The following is an 18,506-nucleotide window of genomic DNA, read 5'->3' on the forward strand; positions in this document are numbered from 1 at the left end:
CGCCTTGGTAAACTTGTACTTCACCTCTTTGAATCTGTCTTTGTCCCCACTCCTGAAGGCCTCTTCCTTTGCAAGCCTTAGCTGTCTGAGTTTGGCTGTGAACCAGGGTTTGTCATTGTTGTAACTCACCCTGGTGCATGTTGGAACACAGCAGTCTTCACAGAAGCTGATGTATGACGTCACAGCCTCTGTGTACTCATCCCGACTGTTGGTAGCAGTCCTGAACACATCCCAGTCAGTAGAGTACAAACACGCCTGGAGATCCTCCACAGCTTCACTAACCCTAACCCTAACCCTAAACCTAGTGACCCAGTGCAGCACGGGGGACGGCATGATAAGCATCCCTGACTGTGGTGTAACAATGATCCAGAATTTTCCCCTCTCTGGTCGGGCATTTAACAAACTGTCTGTATTTAGGGAGATCGTGAGTGAGGTTACCTTTGTTAAAGTCTCCAGAGACAATAACCAAAGAGTCCGGGTTGGTCCGCTCCACACACAGTATCTGGTCGGCGAGCATGCGCTGTGCGTCCTGCACATTGGCCTGCGGCGGGATGTACACACCGACCAGAATGAATGAAGCGAACTCACGGGGTGAATATAATGGCTTGCAGTTAATGATAAAAGATTCCAGGTCAGGAGAACAGTGCTGCTGGATCACTGTTATGTTGTTGCACCAGCCACCGTTGATGTAAAAACAGATTCCTCCGCCTTCAGTTTTGCCGGAAAGTTCCGTGTCTCTGTCCACGCGGTAGAGATTGAAGCCTGCCAGCTGCAGCGCAGAGTCCGGAATTAGTCCGCACAGCCACGTCTCCGTGAAGCACAAAACCGCTGATGAATAAAAGTCCCTGTTTTTGCCCAACAGCAGTTGCAGTTCCTCCATTTTGTTGGGCAGTGAGCGCACGTTAGAGAGAAATATTCCCGGTAACGCTGTGCGTAGTCCGCGCTGGCGAAGACGCGCGAGTGCACCGGCCCGTTTCCCTCTCCTCCGGCGTTTCGCTGCGTGAGTGCACCTTTGACCAGAATGTCCAAAATTTCCAAAGTTGGGAGGAGAAAACTGGGAAAAAGATCCTCTGGAGTTGTTGCCCTGATGTTCATGAGCTCTTCTCTGGTGAAAGAGCTCCGGGTACTATCGCATCCATGCCAGGTCTGATCGTGTCATCTGAAAATGGAGGCAGGGAAAGCAAAATAAGGCAATAGCTTCAGGGCATGCTGTTAACAAAGCCTTTTTGCTAAACCAGCTCCTTGAAAATGAGTGGGTGTAATTTCGACCTCTGTCTTTAGATTGTTGCTCAATTTTAATGTCCAGCTCGTCAGGTCCAAGCTCTATGACTCTGAGCTTCTCCTCTAATGATTACCTACCTACAAAATGGTGTTGTTTTCAGTGACTTCATGGAATTTTCCTTCTCCATAACTCCTGCTGCTGACATTATGGGTATCTTCCTTGCAGGTGTCTTAAGTGAGTACACTCTGCTGCCTCTTAATTAATGTGGTTTGCCCCTCCGCTGCCCCCTATGGTGTGGTGGTCTGTAATGCTTTGGAGTGCATTACAGACAGTGAGGAGGAGCGAATGCGCATGCGTAACTTTCTGGCGGTGAATGTGCATGTGTAACTTATTGGCTAAGCCAGAAATATGTCACCAGTCAGCAGCGCCGTAGCTCCGCACACGCACATTACGCACAGCGCGTAGGGCACCAAGTGCCTGGGGGGGCACCAAAAAATCAGGCTTGTGAAAAATCACCATGATTGTCTAGGTACTAGTAACTATAAATAAATATTAAATGAAGCATGTTAACATGTATAAAGCAGTACAAAAGCAACATCTATGACAATTTGCTGGAGAAAACGGTGAATCTTGCTGTCCTCTCCCCTGTCTCCTCTTGGTGGGCTTGCTACAGTCAGAGGTGCAGTCAAGTATCGCTACCCTATTCGCCAAGTTTACTTTGCATGACACTGCATTTCGGTGACTTTCGAAAACCCGGTAAATTGGAGATTTCTGAAATGAAAAGTCCATCTTCAGATACTCCTGTAAATAGGGAAAACTTACAGGTTCATAGGCCAAGGGCGACATCTGTTGGTGAAACTGTAATATGAGAAGAATCAATCTTAAAGTTATAGATTTCTCCTTCATATTCATATAGAGTTATTAATTATGTGCGAAATTATTGTTCCTTATGAAACCTTCATAAATGTAAATTTGAGTTTTGAATTTTTAAAAATGCCAGTGATTTACATGTAGGCCTACATAAACCTAATGCAAAATGTTTTGTACTGTGGTTTAAAACTTTTTCAACACAATCCTTGAATATTTTTTCTTGTATTTCTGAATGCAGGGTCAATGCTTAAATTTGTCCAAGGAGGAGCTCAAGGCCAGGAGGAAGATCTAGAGCAGCCATCAACCAGCAGATCGAGCCCACATCAACCGTCAACCAGCTGGTCTGCAGATTTTGCAACAGCTCCCAGCCCTAACCAACAACCATCAACTACCAGTTCAGGTACAGATACAACTACACACACAGCTACCGCTTCTGAAAGAGTAGTGAGTCCTGTCACTGAGAGGCCATCGGCAAGTGACACTGGAGAGACATATGTGCCCCCACTTATTTAAAGTTCCTTGATTGAGTAAATCCTATTGTGCAATTATTTGTACTTATGTATATTTTCTTTTCCTAAGAAATTTGCACATTATTACTTACAAGGGTATATACTTGACTAATTTGTTCTGTGTTTACTATGTCCAGGCACTACAAAGCATTTGTGCTTAGGGCACCAAATGGCTAGCAACGGCCCTGCCAGTCAGTAACTTAAGACAACGTGTGGTTCTTTTCATGGGGGGAGTGGTGGGGCACTTAAGAGAAACAGTTATAACGTAATCTTTTATTTATCAACACACTTAACATAACATATTGACCAAATTGATCAAAATAACACAATGAAAATGAGCTGTAAAAAGACAACAGTACTGCTTAGAACACATACATGTGCTGGACAAAGACAAGCAGTAGAATCAATGCAAATGCTTATAAATATATACAATACAAATAAAATAATACACTTTAAAATAGTTAAACAAAATATATGATGACAAAATTAATCATACAAATCTTCTCTTGGAGCACATTAAGGAAGCCTTGTCGAGGCTAAAGAGGAGAGACGAGAGGCAACAATGTGGCAGCAAGCAATAGTGACCACTACCAGATTGAAATTAAGCCAAAGTTGGGGTGCCGTTTAGCTCAGTTGGTAGAGCGGCATCCCATGTCCAGAGGCTTTGTCCTTGCTGCAGCGGACCTGGTTTCCACTCACGGCCTGGGGCCCTTTGCTGCTTGGCACTCCCCCTCTCTCTCATCCTATTTCCTATCACCTATTCAGCTACTCTATCAATAAAGCCATAAAAGGCCAAAAAAATAAAAAATACTTTGAAAAAATCAAGCTGAAGATAAGCTAGAATACAAGGCTCCTAAATGCAAATATAAACAAAGACTGATTATCATGGGATAATATCACACTCATGTCCAACTGTAGACTACACAGTCACTTTCGGCGACGCAGGGAGATACGCTGCAGTCTCCTGGCTTTTCCCCGAGCATCAATGGGCCATATCTCATTGACCTTTGAACTGACCAGCAGGTAGGAGCTGACACAGTAGCTCGGTCTCTTGTAGAAATGGATCAGAGGGCAATCAGGCTGAATGTCTGTAAACACACCAAAATTTGTATGATTTGCATGATTATCACATTCTATTCTTTAAACTTAGAGCTGTGTGTGTTTGTGTATGTGTATCCCATGAAGTCGTATTTTCACTGTGAGAGCTTCTTGCAACTTGTGTAGCTTTCTATGAATCTACAAAATTCCAGAACGAATAGAATAGAATGGAATAGAATAGCCTTTATTGTCATTGTACTGTGGGGGGTACAACAAAATTTAGGGTGCTCTCACAGTGCCAGCGTGCATCACAAAAAGAAGACAAACAGTGTAAAACAGCATACAAAAACAAACGAAAACAAAAACAGGCTAAAGATTTAAAATATCGACAGAGCAGCACATAGAAAAAAATAAAAAAATAAATATATATATATATATATATATATATATATATATACATATTATATTATATATTTGTGTGTGTAAGTACATAAAACTTTCAAAAAAAGTTAAAAATTAAAGTGACTGCAGGAGTGCAGACATGCTGAGAGGTAGGGGGCGGTAGGCTAATTGTTTGTTCTTCAGGGCGGTGTTTGGGGTGGGGGGAGTAATGGGAGACTGTGAGTATGTGTCCGTGGGTGTTGGCAGTTCGGATGGCCCAGGGGAAAAAGCTATTCGTCAGCCTGCTGGTGTGGGATTTTGCTGACCTGTAGCGTCTCCCCCACGGCAACAGATCAAATGGGGTAGGCATGGTGTGAGGAGTCTCCTGTGATGGCTTTGGTTCTCCTGAGGCAGCAGAATGTGGAGATATTTTCCAGGCTGGGAAGAGGGCAACCGATAATCTTTTGGGCAGTGTTAATGGCCCCTTGCACCGCCTTCCTGTCCCCAGCTGTGGAGTCTGAGTACCACACATTGAGGCAGTGCATTAATATGCTCACCACAGAGGAGTTGTAAAAGGCCAGCAGCAGATTTGTGTCCAGACTGTTCTTCCTGAGAATACGCAGGATGTGTAGCCACTGCTGAACCTTCTTAACCAGGGCCCTGATGTTGAAAGTCCAGGAGTGGTAAGCAGAGATGCAGGTGCCCAGAAACTTGAAGGTGGTGACAGTTTCCACCTGCTCTCCATTTATGAGGAGGGGGGTGTAGTCCTGTCTGTGTTTCCTGAAGTCCATGATAAGTTCTTTTGTTTTGTGGATATTCAGGTTCAAGTTATTGTCTGAGCACCAGAGCAACAATTTCTCCACCCCGGCCCTGTACGTTGTCTCGTCCCTGTCACAGATGCATCCAACCACTGTGGTGTCAACAACATATTTTATAATGCAGTTTGTTGGATGGGTTGGAGAGCACTCGTAGGTGTACAGGGCGTACAGTAGAGGGCTCAGAACGCAGCCTTGAGGGGAACTAGTGCTGAGTGTGAAGTGTGGAGGAGTGGTGGGGGCCGAGTCTCATGGATTGTGGGCGGCTCGACAGAAAGTTCTTGATCCGGATCCAGTGGGGAGGGGGATCTGCAGCTCTATCAGTTTGCTAAGAAGAATGTGCGGGATGATTGTATTGAACTGTAGTCCACGAAGAGCATCCTCACATAGCTCTTCTTGTTTTCCAGGTCGTTCAGCGCTGTGTGGAGTGTGAAGGCGATGGCATCCCCCGTGGACCGGTTTGCCCTGTAGGCAGGTCGAAGAAGGGAGGGACGTCTCTGATGTGGTGGGAGTCTGACCGCTCCAAGAACTTCATGATAACAGACGTCAGGGCAATGGGTCTGTAATCATTCAGGCTGTTTATGGCATGGTTTTTTGGGGATGGGGATGATGGTGGAGGCCATCAGACATGTGGGGACGGTGGCATGTGAGAGGTTGAAAAGCCTGGTGAGGATCCCTGTCAGCTGGTCTGCACATGCCTTAATCACGGCTTCCGGGATACTGTCAGGACCAGCAGCTTTCCTGGGATTCTTCCTCACCCCATGCTGCTGGAGAGAGAGAGATGGGGTGCTGGAGCCAGGTGGAGGCAGTGACTGCAGGTGTCTGGTGGTGGTCTTAAACTGGGCAAAGAAGCTGTTCAGCTCCTCTGCCAGGGTGCTGCTGCTGCTGGAGGATGTGGGCGGGGGCGGCTTTTGTAGTTGGTAAGGGCCTGGATGCCCCTCCACATCTGACACGGGTTGTTGTCTCTCAGGTGTCCCTCTATTTTCCTCTTGTAGGAGTCCTTGGCCTGTTTGATGCCCCTCCTCAAGTCAACTCTCACAGTGCTGTAGAGAGCTCTGTCTCCCATCCTGAAGGCCGATAGATAGATAGATAGATAGATAGATAGATAGATAGATAGATAGATAGATAGATAGATAGATAGATAGATAGATAGATAGATAGATAGATAGATAGATAGATATACTTTATTGATCCCAAGCTGGGAAATTTCGGTGTAGCAGCAGCATTATACACAGAGACAATATCACACAATGAAATAAGAGGAACAACCCATACACATACATATAAAAAAAGTAATACACAAAATTTACAAAATGTATAAAATATAAAATAAGCAGAGTAATTGCGGTGCAAGATAACAGATAACAGGTGCAGTGAACAGAGTGTATAAAACCAAAGTGCATAGAGACTATGTGCTATGACCAGAGTTTTAGCTCTTATTGTACAGTGTGATGTAATGTGGCAGGAAAGATTTCCTGTATCTGTCCCTATAACAGTTTATTCAGCGTTCTCCTCTCCACCACAGTCTCAAAGTTGTGAGCTCTGATCAGAGTCTGGACTTCACTTGTCATCCAGGGCTTCCTGTTTGGGAACCAAAGCACCTTACCACTGTGACGCTTTCTATGCAGCACTTGATGTAGAAGAAGACAGACTCGGTGTGTGTGTCCAGGTCCTGATCATCAAAAATACTCCACTCTGTGCAGGCAAACCAGTCTTGCAGGTGGGTGAGAGCATTTCCAGGCCAGGCGGTGATGGTCTGAGTGGCTGGTTTTGTTTGCCTCCTGAGGGGGGTGTAGGCTGGGAAGAGGAGCAGGGAGGGGTGATCTGATTGTCTGAGGTGGGGAGGGGGGACGCTCTGTAGGCATGCTTAATGTTGGAGTAAACATGATCAGGTGTGTTATCTCCCTGGTAGCACACTTGACATGCTGGTGGAATTTGGGGACAACAGTCTTGAGGCATGCTTTGTTAAAGTCCCCTGTGATGAGGTGAACGCCATCCCGTTGAGCGCCCTGTTGTTTTGTTACCATGAGCAGAAGCTGGCCGAGTGCTGAGCTCACGTTAGCATTTGGGTGGATGTAAACAGTAGTCACAATGGCTACCGTTAGCTCCCATGGCAGGTAGAAGGGTCGGCACTGGACAGACATGGCCTCTAGGAGAGCAGTAGGTGTCTGAGTCCTCAAGCACATAAGCACAGAGTCCCCCTCCTCTGGTCTTACCGGAGGCTTCGGTCGTGGATGGTGCGGCCAGCTAGCTCCACTGTAGCGTCAGGGATTAGCGAGTGTTGCCAGGTTTTGCCAACAATCAGCAGACAGCACTCACGGATGCAGCGATTGTAGGCGATCTGTGACTGCAGCTCATCCATCTTGTTCCCCAGGGATCTGGCATTTGTGAGGAGGATAGATGGTAGTGAAGGCCGGTGCGGCTTTTTCCTTAGCTGGGCTAGCAGGCCCGCCCGACATCAACATTTCTGCTTACTGTCCTTGTGCCCTTGGCGCCTGCCAGACCTCACAACAGTCTACGGGACACCCGGCGGTCCTGCTATCTCCATGCGATGTTGTGAGTCCGTAAAAAGGCGCTTGATATTTCCCTTTCCGCTTGGAAACCAATGCTTATCATTTTTTGACGGTTGTAGATGGGGTTGCTGTAGCATGGGTGTGTGATGAAGAAACAAAACAGACATAAAAGACACAAAAAGTAGCACAGTAGCGTCGGGAGCGTCAGGCCGTTGTGTCTGTGCATGCCGCCATCTTACTATCATTCAACATAATTCATAATTTACACTTCTTCCATCCGGGTGGATACCATTGCTATCTTATCACTGCGTGAATATCATTATTTCAGAAAGCAACCTTGCAAGGGTCTTTGTATCCATTATTGCAGTGGTAGTGAAAAAAACTCAGAATAAATAACTACCACATTATTTTTTTCATCAAATTGTACATATATTTGAAATCTTAATTGTTTACACAGCAGGTGTTCACAAGTTGTAGGGGTGCATACCATTCTGACTTTGCCTCTGCTTCGTCCCTCGATGGCCGTCAGTCAAATTATTGTGTCCTCCCTCCTTTTCAGGCCGTTGCTCCTCCAACTCCCTCCTGTTCTCCTCTTGCTTGTCCACATCTGTTTTTATCTCCTCCTCTCCAGTCTTGGCTCTGTCAACATTTTTCTCTGACTCTTTCTTCTCTTCTGCCTCATTTTCTTCCTTGCCACTGTCCTCTTCCTCCTTTGTGGCACTTTCGCTCTGGTCTACCAGCACAAACAACCAAACAAACACGCACACTTTAGTTGATGTAACACACATTCAATAAGCCAAATGGCTAAAAGGGCTAACATAACTGGGATGTGCTGAGTCGGAAATCCAATGTGATATGGTTGCTGGTGTGCCAAGAAATAGTATACTGACTCGTTTGCTTGTATGCTTGCTGCTGTATGCTGCCACATGGTGGATGAATTTCCAAATTTTGTCAACATTTAATGACGAACCAATGAAGTACATGCACGTGGGTTAACAGCTATGGAGATAACCTAGATAAATGCAACTGCTGAGCTTGGACCGCATGTGTTTTGTTGTATATGTATCCTATACTCGATTTAGTTTTCTTTGTAGTTAATCGGATTACTTTGTCATTTGTAAAATAGCATTCGATGTACCAAACGAGGAAAACACAGGAAATCATGTGTTTGATAAATGACTGTTTCAGGCTTCTAAAATCAGCCTGCCAGGAAATAAGTAAATCAACAAATCACAAGATGAGGGTGGAGGAGCTAAGTATGCCTGCATTGCGCTGTGAGGGGCAGCACCTGAAAGCAGCGGACACATACAGGCAGGTTGCCAGTTTGATGAAACCACTGCAGTGCATACAGGAGAGAAACTGAAACTAAAGTATCAATCTCATTACGCTGGTATCAATCAATATCGATACCAGCGCTTGATTCGATATTATCGATCGATCCACCCACCACTTGCACACAGGCAAAAGATTATCAGAGTTAAATTCTGATGTTGCGACAAACTGTTCTACACATTGTAGTCGTCATGACATGGAAATTAATCCACCTGTTTGAGTTATGAGTTCAGTTGTTTCTATATGAAAATGTCAGCCTGAGTGATTGCCATCAGTGGCGCCTCAGAGGAGGCTTTTTCTTTTTAAAAATAGATAAAAATAGTCACAAGGACAGGGGGAAGTGTAGCTGCACACAGCACAAAAAGGCGGGTTGGAAATCCCCCCAGTGTAGTTTGACAAAGTATAAACACATTAGAGTACAAAAACATCGAAAATGTGATAAATCCATCAGATTTGCCTGAGAATGCTTTTGAGAAAAATAATGACTGACTATGAGGGACATTTAACTTAAATACACTTCATTGTGTTTACTAAAGCTATCCTTTATTTCAATTTTATCATATACCTTCTGTTGCTATTTGATTTCTGTTGCTACTTTCTGTCATTGTCACCCATCCTTCCCTCTGCACTCAGCAAAGATGTCTAAGACACATACCCTCACGGTCCCTCTCTGTAGGTGCTTATTAAACCACAGTTTTGTTTTTATTTTTTGTGATAACATTCTGATATTTTAGCATTACACTTAATCAGTTCATCGTCATCTATGACATAGAATTATTACTTAGGCAACTTAAGCAATTGCGCTTCTGTTGAAAGGAAATCGGTACTTCCAACATTTGCTGCAGGTCATAGAATGTCTAATCAGATGCACAAGGAAGATCAGTAATTGAAAATGTGGATCTTGACTTATTTGAGTTAGGGACAGTAAGTGGTCAGTGTAACTACCTTTGGCTGCCAGGGCTTTCCATGTCTCCTTGTTTTGACGAATCTCTCGGATCCATGTGACCTTGAAGCTCTTGAAGTCCACTGCGGTCAGAGAGCAGCTGCCCTCGGAGCCTGTACTTTTCACACAGGAATGCTTTCCATCACTGCCACTAACACTGTTGACACTAAGGACAGTGCAGGCACACCAGTGAAAATCACATATACACATATACAGGTACACTGTGCATTTGTTAAAATTGTAACTGTATGTGTATTAAAGATCAAATTTCAAATAAGCAGCTACATGCTACGATGGTTCCCCAGATTCAGTTACCATTATGATGCTGTTTTTTTGCTAGAGATTATTCATACATACAACACATATATGTAGATAAACCTGTGTAAATGCACACATACACATTGAGTTATAAAACATTAGGCTAAAAGAGGCTTAAAAGTGAAAACAATGTGACAATGCTGACCAGCCATACTGCTGTTAGAGGTATTAATGAAATTACATGCATCAGGAGAAGGGAAGAAGAGTTTGTGTAGTTGACAAAATGAACAAAAAGAAATCTTGCCTAAATAGCTGTTTCTATAAATGTATTGAAGCTATTAATATTAATGTATTTTCTTTTCTTTCATCAATGATGGGACAATTGTCTGTGTGTATTCTCACTCCTACTGATCAACCTGCAAATAAAGTTTTTAACAAAAAAGCCAAATATTTTTTCTCAGGTACTTGCGACCAAAAGGAGGCATATTGGACAATCAGCAGTTGGACACAAACACAGGTTTCAGTGAATGTTCACATGGTCACACTGGTGAGGTAGAGCAAGATCTTTTTACTTAGTTCCTGTAATTTGACTTCACTGAATGCATAATATTGAGTTTTGCCAATAATAATGCACTTGGTACTTGCTGTTCCCCCTTGTGTAACAGCTGCCACTGGTAAATGTTTACAATGTGGTATTATGTATGTATTTAAAATTACGTGTGAGCATTCTGCATGTACATTTGTCTATTCTTGTACTTGAACAATAACAGCTGTTGGAAGCTAACGACACAACTGTGCTACTAGGGTATAAAGTTTGACGTTTGTCTTATTTCACTTTCCTCCAACCACTGTAGTGGCAAATATAAACAGGGTCATGATCATGCATATACATTGATTTGAGAATACACCTTGCAGTTCTGTGTTAACAGGGAATTTGAGCCTGATGAAAGACCAAGGTTTGATGATCCCTTTATAATAAAGGCTGGAGTGGGGGAGCAGCAGGTGCAGCTACAGCTCACCCAAGGTCACAGATAGGGGCCTGGGTGAGACACTTTGTAGGCCTTAAGGAAGTCAGACAAAAATGAGAATAGTAAGATGACAGTCTCGCGTGATCATGACGAGGGGGGTGGTCCAGGAGGGCACTGGTGACCTTGACCTCGAGTATAAAAGAGGGTGATCGGGGGAGATTTCTCAGTTGCCCCAGGGTACCTCATGGATTTATAACTTCTTCTCTTGGAATAAACTCCTTTTTGGACTGAAGACTTGCTGCCTCGCCTCTGATTTGGACTTAGTCTCTGAGCGGTCTCGCCTCTGATTTGGACTTAGTCTCTGAGCGGTCTCGCCTCTGATTTGGACTTAGTCTCAGAGCCGTTTCTCCTCAGATTTGGACTTTAACTTTTGAGCGGAGTCACAGAGTCAGATAGGGGAATAATTGGACGGATAAGGAAGGTAGTCTCCCACTACACCACATACATCAATCAAAAGTAAACGAAGAAAACTGACCATTCAACTGCAATCCCATCCCCCAGTGACTGAATCCCCCCACTCGATCTGAACACTGCACTCTTGACTATTTTACACGTCTACACTCTAGTGCTGCTGATAACATGTTTATCCTGTGCAGGGTTTGTTGCTGGAGCCAATCCCAGCTGTCTCCAGGCGAGGGCAGGGTACTCCCTGGACAAGCTCATCGCAGGGCCCTCACTGATTGCAGCGCCGCCATGACAGATGCACTGCACATCAGGAGCAATTTGGGGTTCAGCATCTTGCTCAAGCAGACTGCATCTTCGACATGCAGCTCAGGCCAGCCTGGAGTCGGGATTTAAACCAACGACCTTCCGATCACTAGCCAACCTGCTCTACCGCTACAGCCGCCCCTAGCTGCATCTTCCTTTAGTTCAACATTTACTGCTTTTTGCTCTTCTGGTTAGACGCTAACTACATTTCTTTGTCTCTGTATTCGTACTGTGCACAGTGACAATAAAGGCTGAATCTAATCTAATCTAATCTAATCTAATCTAATCTAATCTAATCTAATTACCATGACATGAATGACTCAGAATCTTCACCATCTGTATTGACTGCACAGCAAATGTCCAAGGGACATTGTACTGTATCATGGATACTGTCAGCATCTTCAGACTGTCTCACCTCAGCAAACTTCATTACTTGATGCTTGTGTTTTAGTGTAACCAAATGTTAATGATTTTGACTGGGTAAGAGCATGTAAATCCCACCTTATTACATTTATATGAATGGTAACCTAAGGCTATTCGGTCTGTAATATAAAGCCCTCTTAGTTCTCCTGTTCAGCTTCATAGTTTCATGGTAACTACAAGTAACTACACTCTACAAGAAAACCCCTCTTAGTTCCAGTAAACCCATGACTGGTCCCTCACTGGACTGAACTTGGTTATCAGATTTGTGTAAAGCTTTCCATTGGCTGAAGATCCTACAGGGGATCAAAGCACAAATGGTAAATGGACTTGTATCTCTATAGTGCTTTTCCAGTCTACTGACCGCTCAGCGCTTCTTTAAGACAACACTTGTCACACTTTCATACACTGCCATGCAAGGTGCCAACTGCTCATCAGGTTCAGTATTGAACACTGAACACTTGACATGAAGCTAGGAGGAGATGGGATTCAACCCAGCAACCTTCCAATTACTACTCCTGAGCTACAGCCGCTGCAATCTTGGTGACTAACAGTATGCTGATTCAATGTAGATGACCCGTTGATTTGTTTGCCAATCAGGAATCTAAAACAAATTACTGATCTCATTTCAGATATGATGTAATCTACTTAACCATCTTTACTATGCTGTTCTCTGATTCGTACAGTATGGCTCTGTTGGTAACCACAGATGAAGACGTTTACTGTGGATTTCAAAATGGACTCTGAGCTGAACTCAGTTTCCAGGAATTCTTCAGTCTTCACACCCAGGTGCAAATTCAGCTTTGATGTCATGATGCAGGATTATACTCTGTTTTGATTTCCAAGCCCTGTCGTGTCCTTTGAGTGTTCTTCCCTCTGTCTTCTCCCCTTCCTTGCATGTTTGTCTCCCCCTGTTGGTCAGTATTGTTCCTTCCATGCCTTCTCCTCTGTGCCTTCCTCTCCTTATCTCACCTGTCCTCTTCCCTCCCCCTCTTCTCACCTGATCCTCATCAGTGTGCCCAGCGCCGTAGCTCCGCACACGCACATTACGCACAGCGCGTAGGGCACCAAGTGCCTGGGGGGGCACCAAAAAATCAGGCTTGTGAAAAATCACCATGATTGTCTAGGTACTAGTAACTATAAATAAATATTAAATGAAGCATGTTAACATGTATAAAGCAGTACAAAAGCAACATCTATGACAATTTGCTGGAGAAAACGGTGAATCTTGCTGCCCTCTCCCCTGTCTCCTCTTGGTGCCCCCCCTCCCCCACGTCCCAGTGGTCTGTTCGATTATGCCTCAACCTCAGTTAAGTTTGACAGCTGTTTTAACATGGCCTCGAAAAGGCATCAGGAGTCGGGAGCGGAGAAAAGAAAGAAGAAGCGAAAGCGAGATGATGCTAATGCGGCGCTTGCAGGTAAGACAATGTTTTAAACAAAGAATGTTCATTTTGTAGCCTTTGCAAGCATGTCTGTGCTCAGCTAAGGGCTTGCTACAGTCAGAGGTGCAGTCAAGTATCGCTACCCTATTCGCCAAGTTTACTTTGCATGATACTGCATTTCGGTGACTTTCGAAAACCTGGTAAATTGGAGATTTCTGAAATGAAAAGTCCATCTTCAGATACTCCTGTAAATAGGGAAAACTTACAGGTTCATAGGCCAAGGGCGACATCTGTTGGTGAAACTGTAATATGAGAAGAATCAACCTTAAAGTTATAGATTTCTCCTTCATATTCATATAGAGTTATTAATTATGTGCAAAATTATTGTTCCTTATGAAACCTTCATAAATGTAAATTTGAGTTTTGAATTTTTAAAAATGCCAGTGATTTACATGTAGGCCTACATAAACCTAATGCAAAATGTTTTGTACTGTGGTTTAAAACTTTTTCAACACAATCCCTGAATATTTTTTCTTGTATTTCTAAATGCAGGGTCAATGCTTAAATTTGTCCAAGGAGGAGCTCAAGGCCAGGAGGAAGATCTAGAGCAGCCATCAACCAGCAGATCGAGCCCACATCAACCGTCAACCAGCTGGTCTGCAGATTTTGCAACAGCTCCCAGCCCTGACCAACAACCATCAACTACCAGTTCAGGTACAGATACAACTACACACACAGCTACCGCTTCTGAAAGAGTAGTGAGTCCTGTCACTGAGAGGCCATCGGCAAGTGACACTGGAAAGACATATGTGCCCCCACTTATTTAAAGTTCCTTGATTGAGTAAATCCTATTGTGCAATTATTTGTACTTATGTATATTTTCTTTTCCTAAGAAATTTGCACATTATTACTTACAAGGGTATATACTTGACTAATTTGTTCTGTGTTTACTATGTCCAGGCACTACAAAGCATTTGTGCTTAGGGCACCGAAATGGCTAGCAACGGCCCTGAGTGTGCCTGTGCATTTAAGCCTTTGTTCCCTATCACTCTTTGTCAGTTCGTTGTGTAGGGGATACTACTGCTTGATAATAAAGGTAATTAATCACTGGTGATAAATAACACACTCGTAAATGGGGCACCACCTCCACAGTTTAATTATTGGAATGATCTGACGGAAATCATTCCAAACATCTAACTGCACAAATTTGGCTTGAACAGTCCAAATCGGTTTCAAATCTATTTATCTCATATTCTGAAGCAGTGGACTTGTTTGTACAGATCCATTGGTTCTCCAAATTAAAATTAAGTTCCAGACAACGACAAACACTTATATATTAACTTATTTATTAACCAAATAATTTGGGGTAAAATAATTGAAATGACAATTTTAGACAAACAACGACAAATAGCAAAATGTAAAGACTGTAATAAGCAAAGTAGTTATGTGACCATCGGCAGATGGTGAAATTAAAGGGTCAGGTTTTTATATATTAAATATTTACGGGAGTAATTTTCAATACCAACGAGAAGCTAATCTCAATTTTCATAAGTTCATAAGATAGGAGTCAGAACTCAGAAGTCAGAACATTAGACACCAACTCGTTCTCATTTGTATGGATCCAGCTGTATGAAGACGTTCAGCCTGTTTGTCTGGGAGTCAGGAGGTCCTGAAGTTTGGTTTCCTCGAGAGTTCTGGGCTGGACTATGGCTTGGCGTGTCGGTCCCAATAGCCAGAGGGCCGGTACTCTATTGAAGCACTGTCTGTCCGAGGCCTAGCAGGGATGTTCGCTTTGGGAGCGCTGGGGGCAGAGTCGGCTTGTACGGCTGCTGAATCAGACAATAACTGCAACGTTCAACATCAAATGAGGGTAGTCTTGAAAAAGACTTTTTCTTTGTTGTTTCGAGTGTTGGTTCGGATTCTTAAACTAATTCAACTTCTTTTGGATCCAGGCGGTGATACTATTAAAAATCAAAAAGAAAAGAACTTCATTCTGTTAAAAACTTGTAAAGTAAAGTACTTAAAGTAATGACTGAATTCACTTGTCTTAGATCTTGTTGCAAAAATAAAAGTAAAGACTACTTTAAAAATAAAATAGGAATGAAAGAAAAGAAGAGAAGACATAGAGGAGTGGGAGAGAGAGGAGGAGAAGAAGTGAGCAGCGAGGAGAGCATGTCTCTGTTTTATGATCTGCAGCAGAGGGACCAAAAGGGGTGGGGGCCAGCTGATAGTGTCATACTTTCTGTGATCTGAGTTTAGACTCCCAAAACTTTAATTTAACTAAACTATTGTTTTAATATTTCGGAATCATGTTTTACCTTCCCAAAACTTCACCATGGCTTAAAAGTCGAATTTTGTCAACGGAAAAAAAAGTGACATCAGTACAATCACTTGGGGCAGATGTGCTTAGTCTTTGTAAATTAATAAAAGAAGATCTCTGGGGTTAGCGTAATTTTTAATATAAACAAGCCCTAATCTCAATTCACTTAAGTTCATAAGATAGAAAGCCAGAACTTTGACAGAAGTCATAACTTTGGACCCCAACTCGTTCTCACATGTGTGGATCCAGCTGTATGAATACGTTCAGTCTGTTTTCTCTGGGAGTCAGGAGGTCTTGAAGTTTGGTTTCCTCAAGTGGTCTGGGTTCGACTGCGGGCTTGCCGTGTCGGTCTGGTGGCCAGAATGAAGTCTGGTACTCTGTTGAGGAACCAAAGGCCCAGCAGGATGTCCACTTGAGTGCACTGGGGGCAGAGCCTTTAAGTTGGAGACCACTTGTCTTCTGAAGCATACAATTACTGCAACATTCTTCATCAAATGAGGATAGTCTTGAAAAAGACTATTTCTTTGTTGTTTCAGGTGGTGGTTCTGATTCTTAAACTAATTCAACCTCTTCTGGATCAGGCGGTGATACTTTAACGGTATATTAAAATCAAGAACCAAAAAGAAAATAATCTTATTCTGTCAAACGTGGATAAAAGTAAAGCACTTAAAGTGGTGGTTAAATTTGCTTTTCATAGAGCTTGTTACGAAAATAAAATTAAAGATTACTTTAAAAAGAATAAAAAGGAAAGAAAGAAGAAAAGACATAGAAGAGTGGGAGAGTGAAGAGGAGAAGCAGAGAGGAGAAGAAATGAGGCGAAGAAGTAAAGAGAAGAAGAGGTAGTCAGAAAGAAGAAGAAGTCAGAAATCAGAAGTGAGGAGCAGAGCATGTCTCTCCGTCTTTATGACCTGCAGCAGGCAGATTGGGGGGGGGGGGGCTTACAGTCCCTCCTTCTGTGTCCTGAGTTTAGGCTCACAAAAGTTTAATCTAACTAAACTACTGTTTTCATGTTTCAAAATCATGTTTAACCTTCCCAAAACTTCACTATCTTAAAAGCTATACAGTACACGGTAGGACCAAGGACTTATACACATTCCTTCTAGTTCTATCTTAACAAAACTTCCAGACCTCAAACTCATTAAGTAATAAACTTCATTTGGGCTTGACAATAACATGGGAAAGATCTAAAGTATGACCTTCTTAGGCTATCTGAGAATCTGCTAAAATTAAGAAGATGAAATTGTAGTTCATTAGTTATTCAGAATGTATTGGAATTTGGATGAGGATAGAGACTGCAGTGGGATTGAAATGTCAGATCCAGGAACAATAACGGTCGTAACTTACGGCAGGAACAAACCGGCCCAACCGTTGGACGTCTGAAGCATTTGGAGAGACTAGGACGAGGTCGGGAACAAATATGTTTGGTGCATTCAGTTGCTGGAAGCTTTCAGAGCCGTGCGGACGTTGTCGGCTCCGACTGAGCATGTGAAGTCTGAGGAGGAGGGCTGTTGGACATCTGAACCATTGGATTCTCTGATTGGTTGTGTGCCAGCTGAATGGCCGTTCTGATTGGCGGTGTGCTAGCGAATCAGCACAGTGTGTGGGAGGGGCAGAATATTATGTGCGCTTTGTTTTTCTATGCACTCCGTTCCATCATTTCTTGTTTTCACGTTTTCATGTATTGCAGTACTGGCACGAGACTAGTTGTTATGTCCATTCAGAATGAATTAATGTGTGTTCGTTTGGTAATGCCTTGCTACATGTTTAGTATGCGGCTGTTTTTATCTGAAATAGTTAAGTTTCGTTTTGATCGAAAGTAAAGAGAGTTGCGTGCATAAGCCTCTCGTTTACAACTCACAACACGAGCGCCACCCCGGAGTAGGCAGCACGTCGAAGCAGTGTGTTTCAATGCAATTTTTCTGCCAAACGGGTCAGACAAGAGGCAACAGAGTGGTCAGAAAGTGGTCGAATAAGGAAGTTGGCCATCTGTGGGGGGGCTTTACAGTTGGACATGTGAGATGGAAGAACACACAGATTAGGTTTCTCAGCCAATCTTCCTCCACTGAAGAGTCTTCCAGAGGGAGAGAGTAAGACACCTTAAATCACAACATCTGTGTTAGAAAACAGTTCTTCTTTCTTCTGAAATAAGACTCTATCGTGCTTGACCTCGTTTGACCGGAGAAAAAGGAGGTCATCTTCTTTATTAAAAGAAGGTCTCTGGTGATCTGTTCATAGCAAGAAAAACAACATCCTCCCACTCTGTGGAGAGGAGAAGATCTACCAGGTCAAGAGGTTAGGTGAGGACTATATCATGATGCTGGAGGAAGGGGCCAATTTGGGTCAAAGATAATCATGGCAGAACAGGACCACACAGAGTCAAAGGGCTTGTGTTCCTATAATGGGATGCCACAATAAAGACCCAGGTGTCAGTGGGACATCATCTGGGTTGGGAATCAGGGTGTTTGGGGGTCCAGTCTCCTTATTATCCATCAACTGGGTTTACAGGGCTGACTCGATCTACGGCTGGCATGTCATTAAGAATGTTTTAAGAATGAGGCAAGAATTATAATTTAACAATCTAATAATAATAATAATAATAATAATAACAACAATAGATTATTACAACAAACAAACCTATCTTCCAAACACTTTAAATAGGAATAATGCCTTTAAAATTAAAATAAAACCGTATGTGGTGATCAACAGTTTATATGTCAGCATTAACATAATGTATCAGGATATTAATTACCCCAAACTGTTAGCTAAT

At 43.1% G+C, this 18,506-nt stretch overlaps 1 protein-coding gene across 1 annotated transcript in view; it reads right to left on the bottom strand.

The window, feature by feature from the left end:
* Nucleotides 1–2,859: 2,859 nt before the first annotated feature.
* LOC119009027 (calcium/calmodulin-dependent 3',5'-cyclic nucleotide phosphodiesterase 1A-like) overlaps nucleotides 2,860–18,506 on the bottom strand; it is a gene marked incomplete at its 5' end in the record, with an annotated part of 100,730 nt that continues 85,083 nt past the window's right edge. The window contains 3 exons of the mRNA XM_037079917.1: nucleotides 2,860–3,689; nucleotides 7,836–8,081; nucleotides 9,626–9,789. Of these exons, the coding sequence (XP_036935812.1) occupies nucleotides 3,529–3,689; nucleotides 7,836–8,081; nucleotides 9,626–9,789 (571 nt within the window). The remainder of the gene's footprint in view (nucleotides 3,690–7,835; nucleotides 8,082–9,625; nucleotides 9,790–18,506) is intronic.

This window comes from Acanthopagrus latus, chromosome 19 (genome assembly GCF_904848185.1).
Source record: "Acanthopagrus latus isolate v.2019 chromosome 19, fAcaLat1.1, whole genome shotgun sequence".
Taxonomy (NCBI): domain Eukaryota; kingdom Metazoa; phylum Chordata; class Actinopteri; order Spariformes; family Sparidae; genus Acanthopagrus; species Acanthopagrus latus.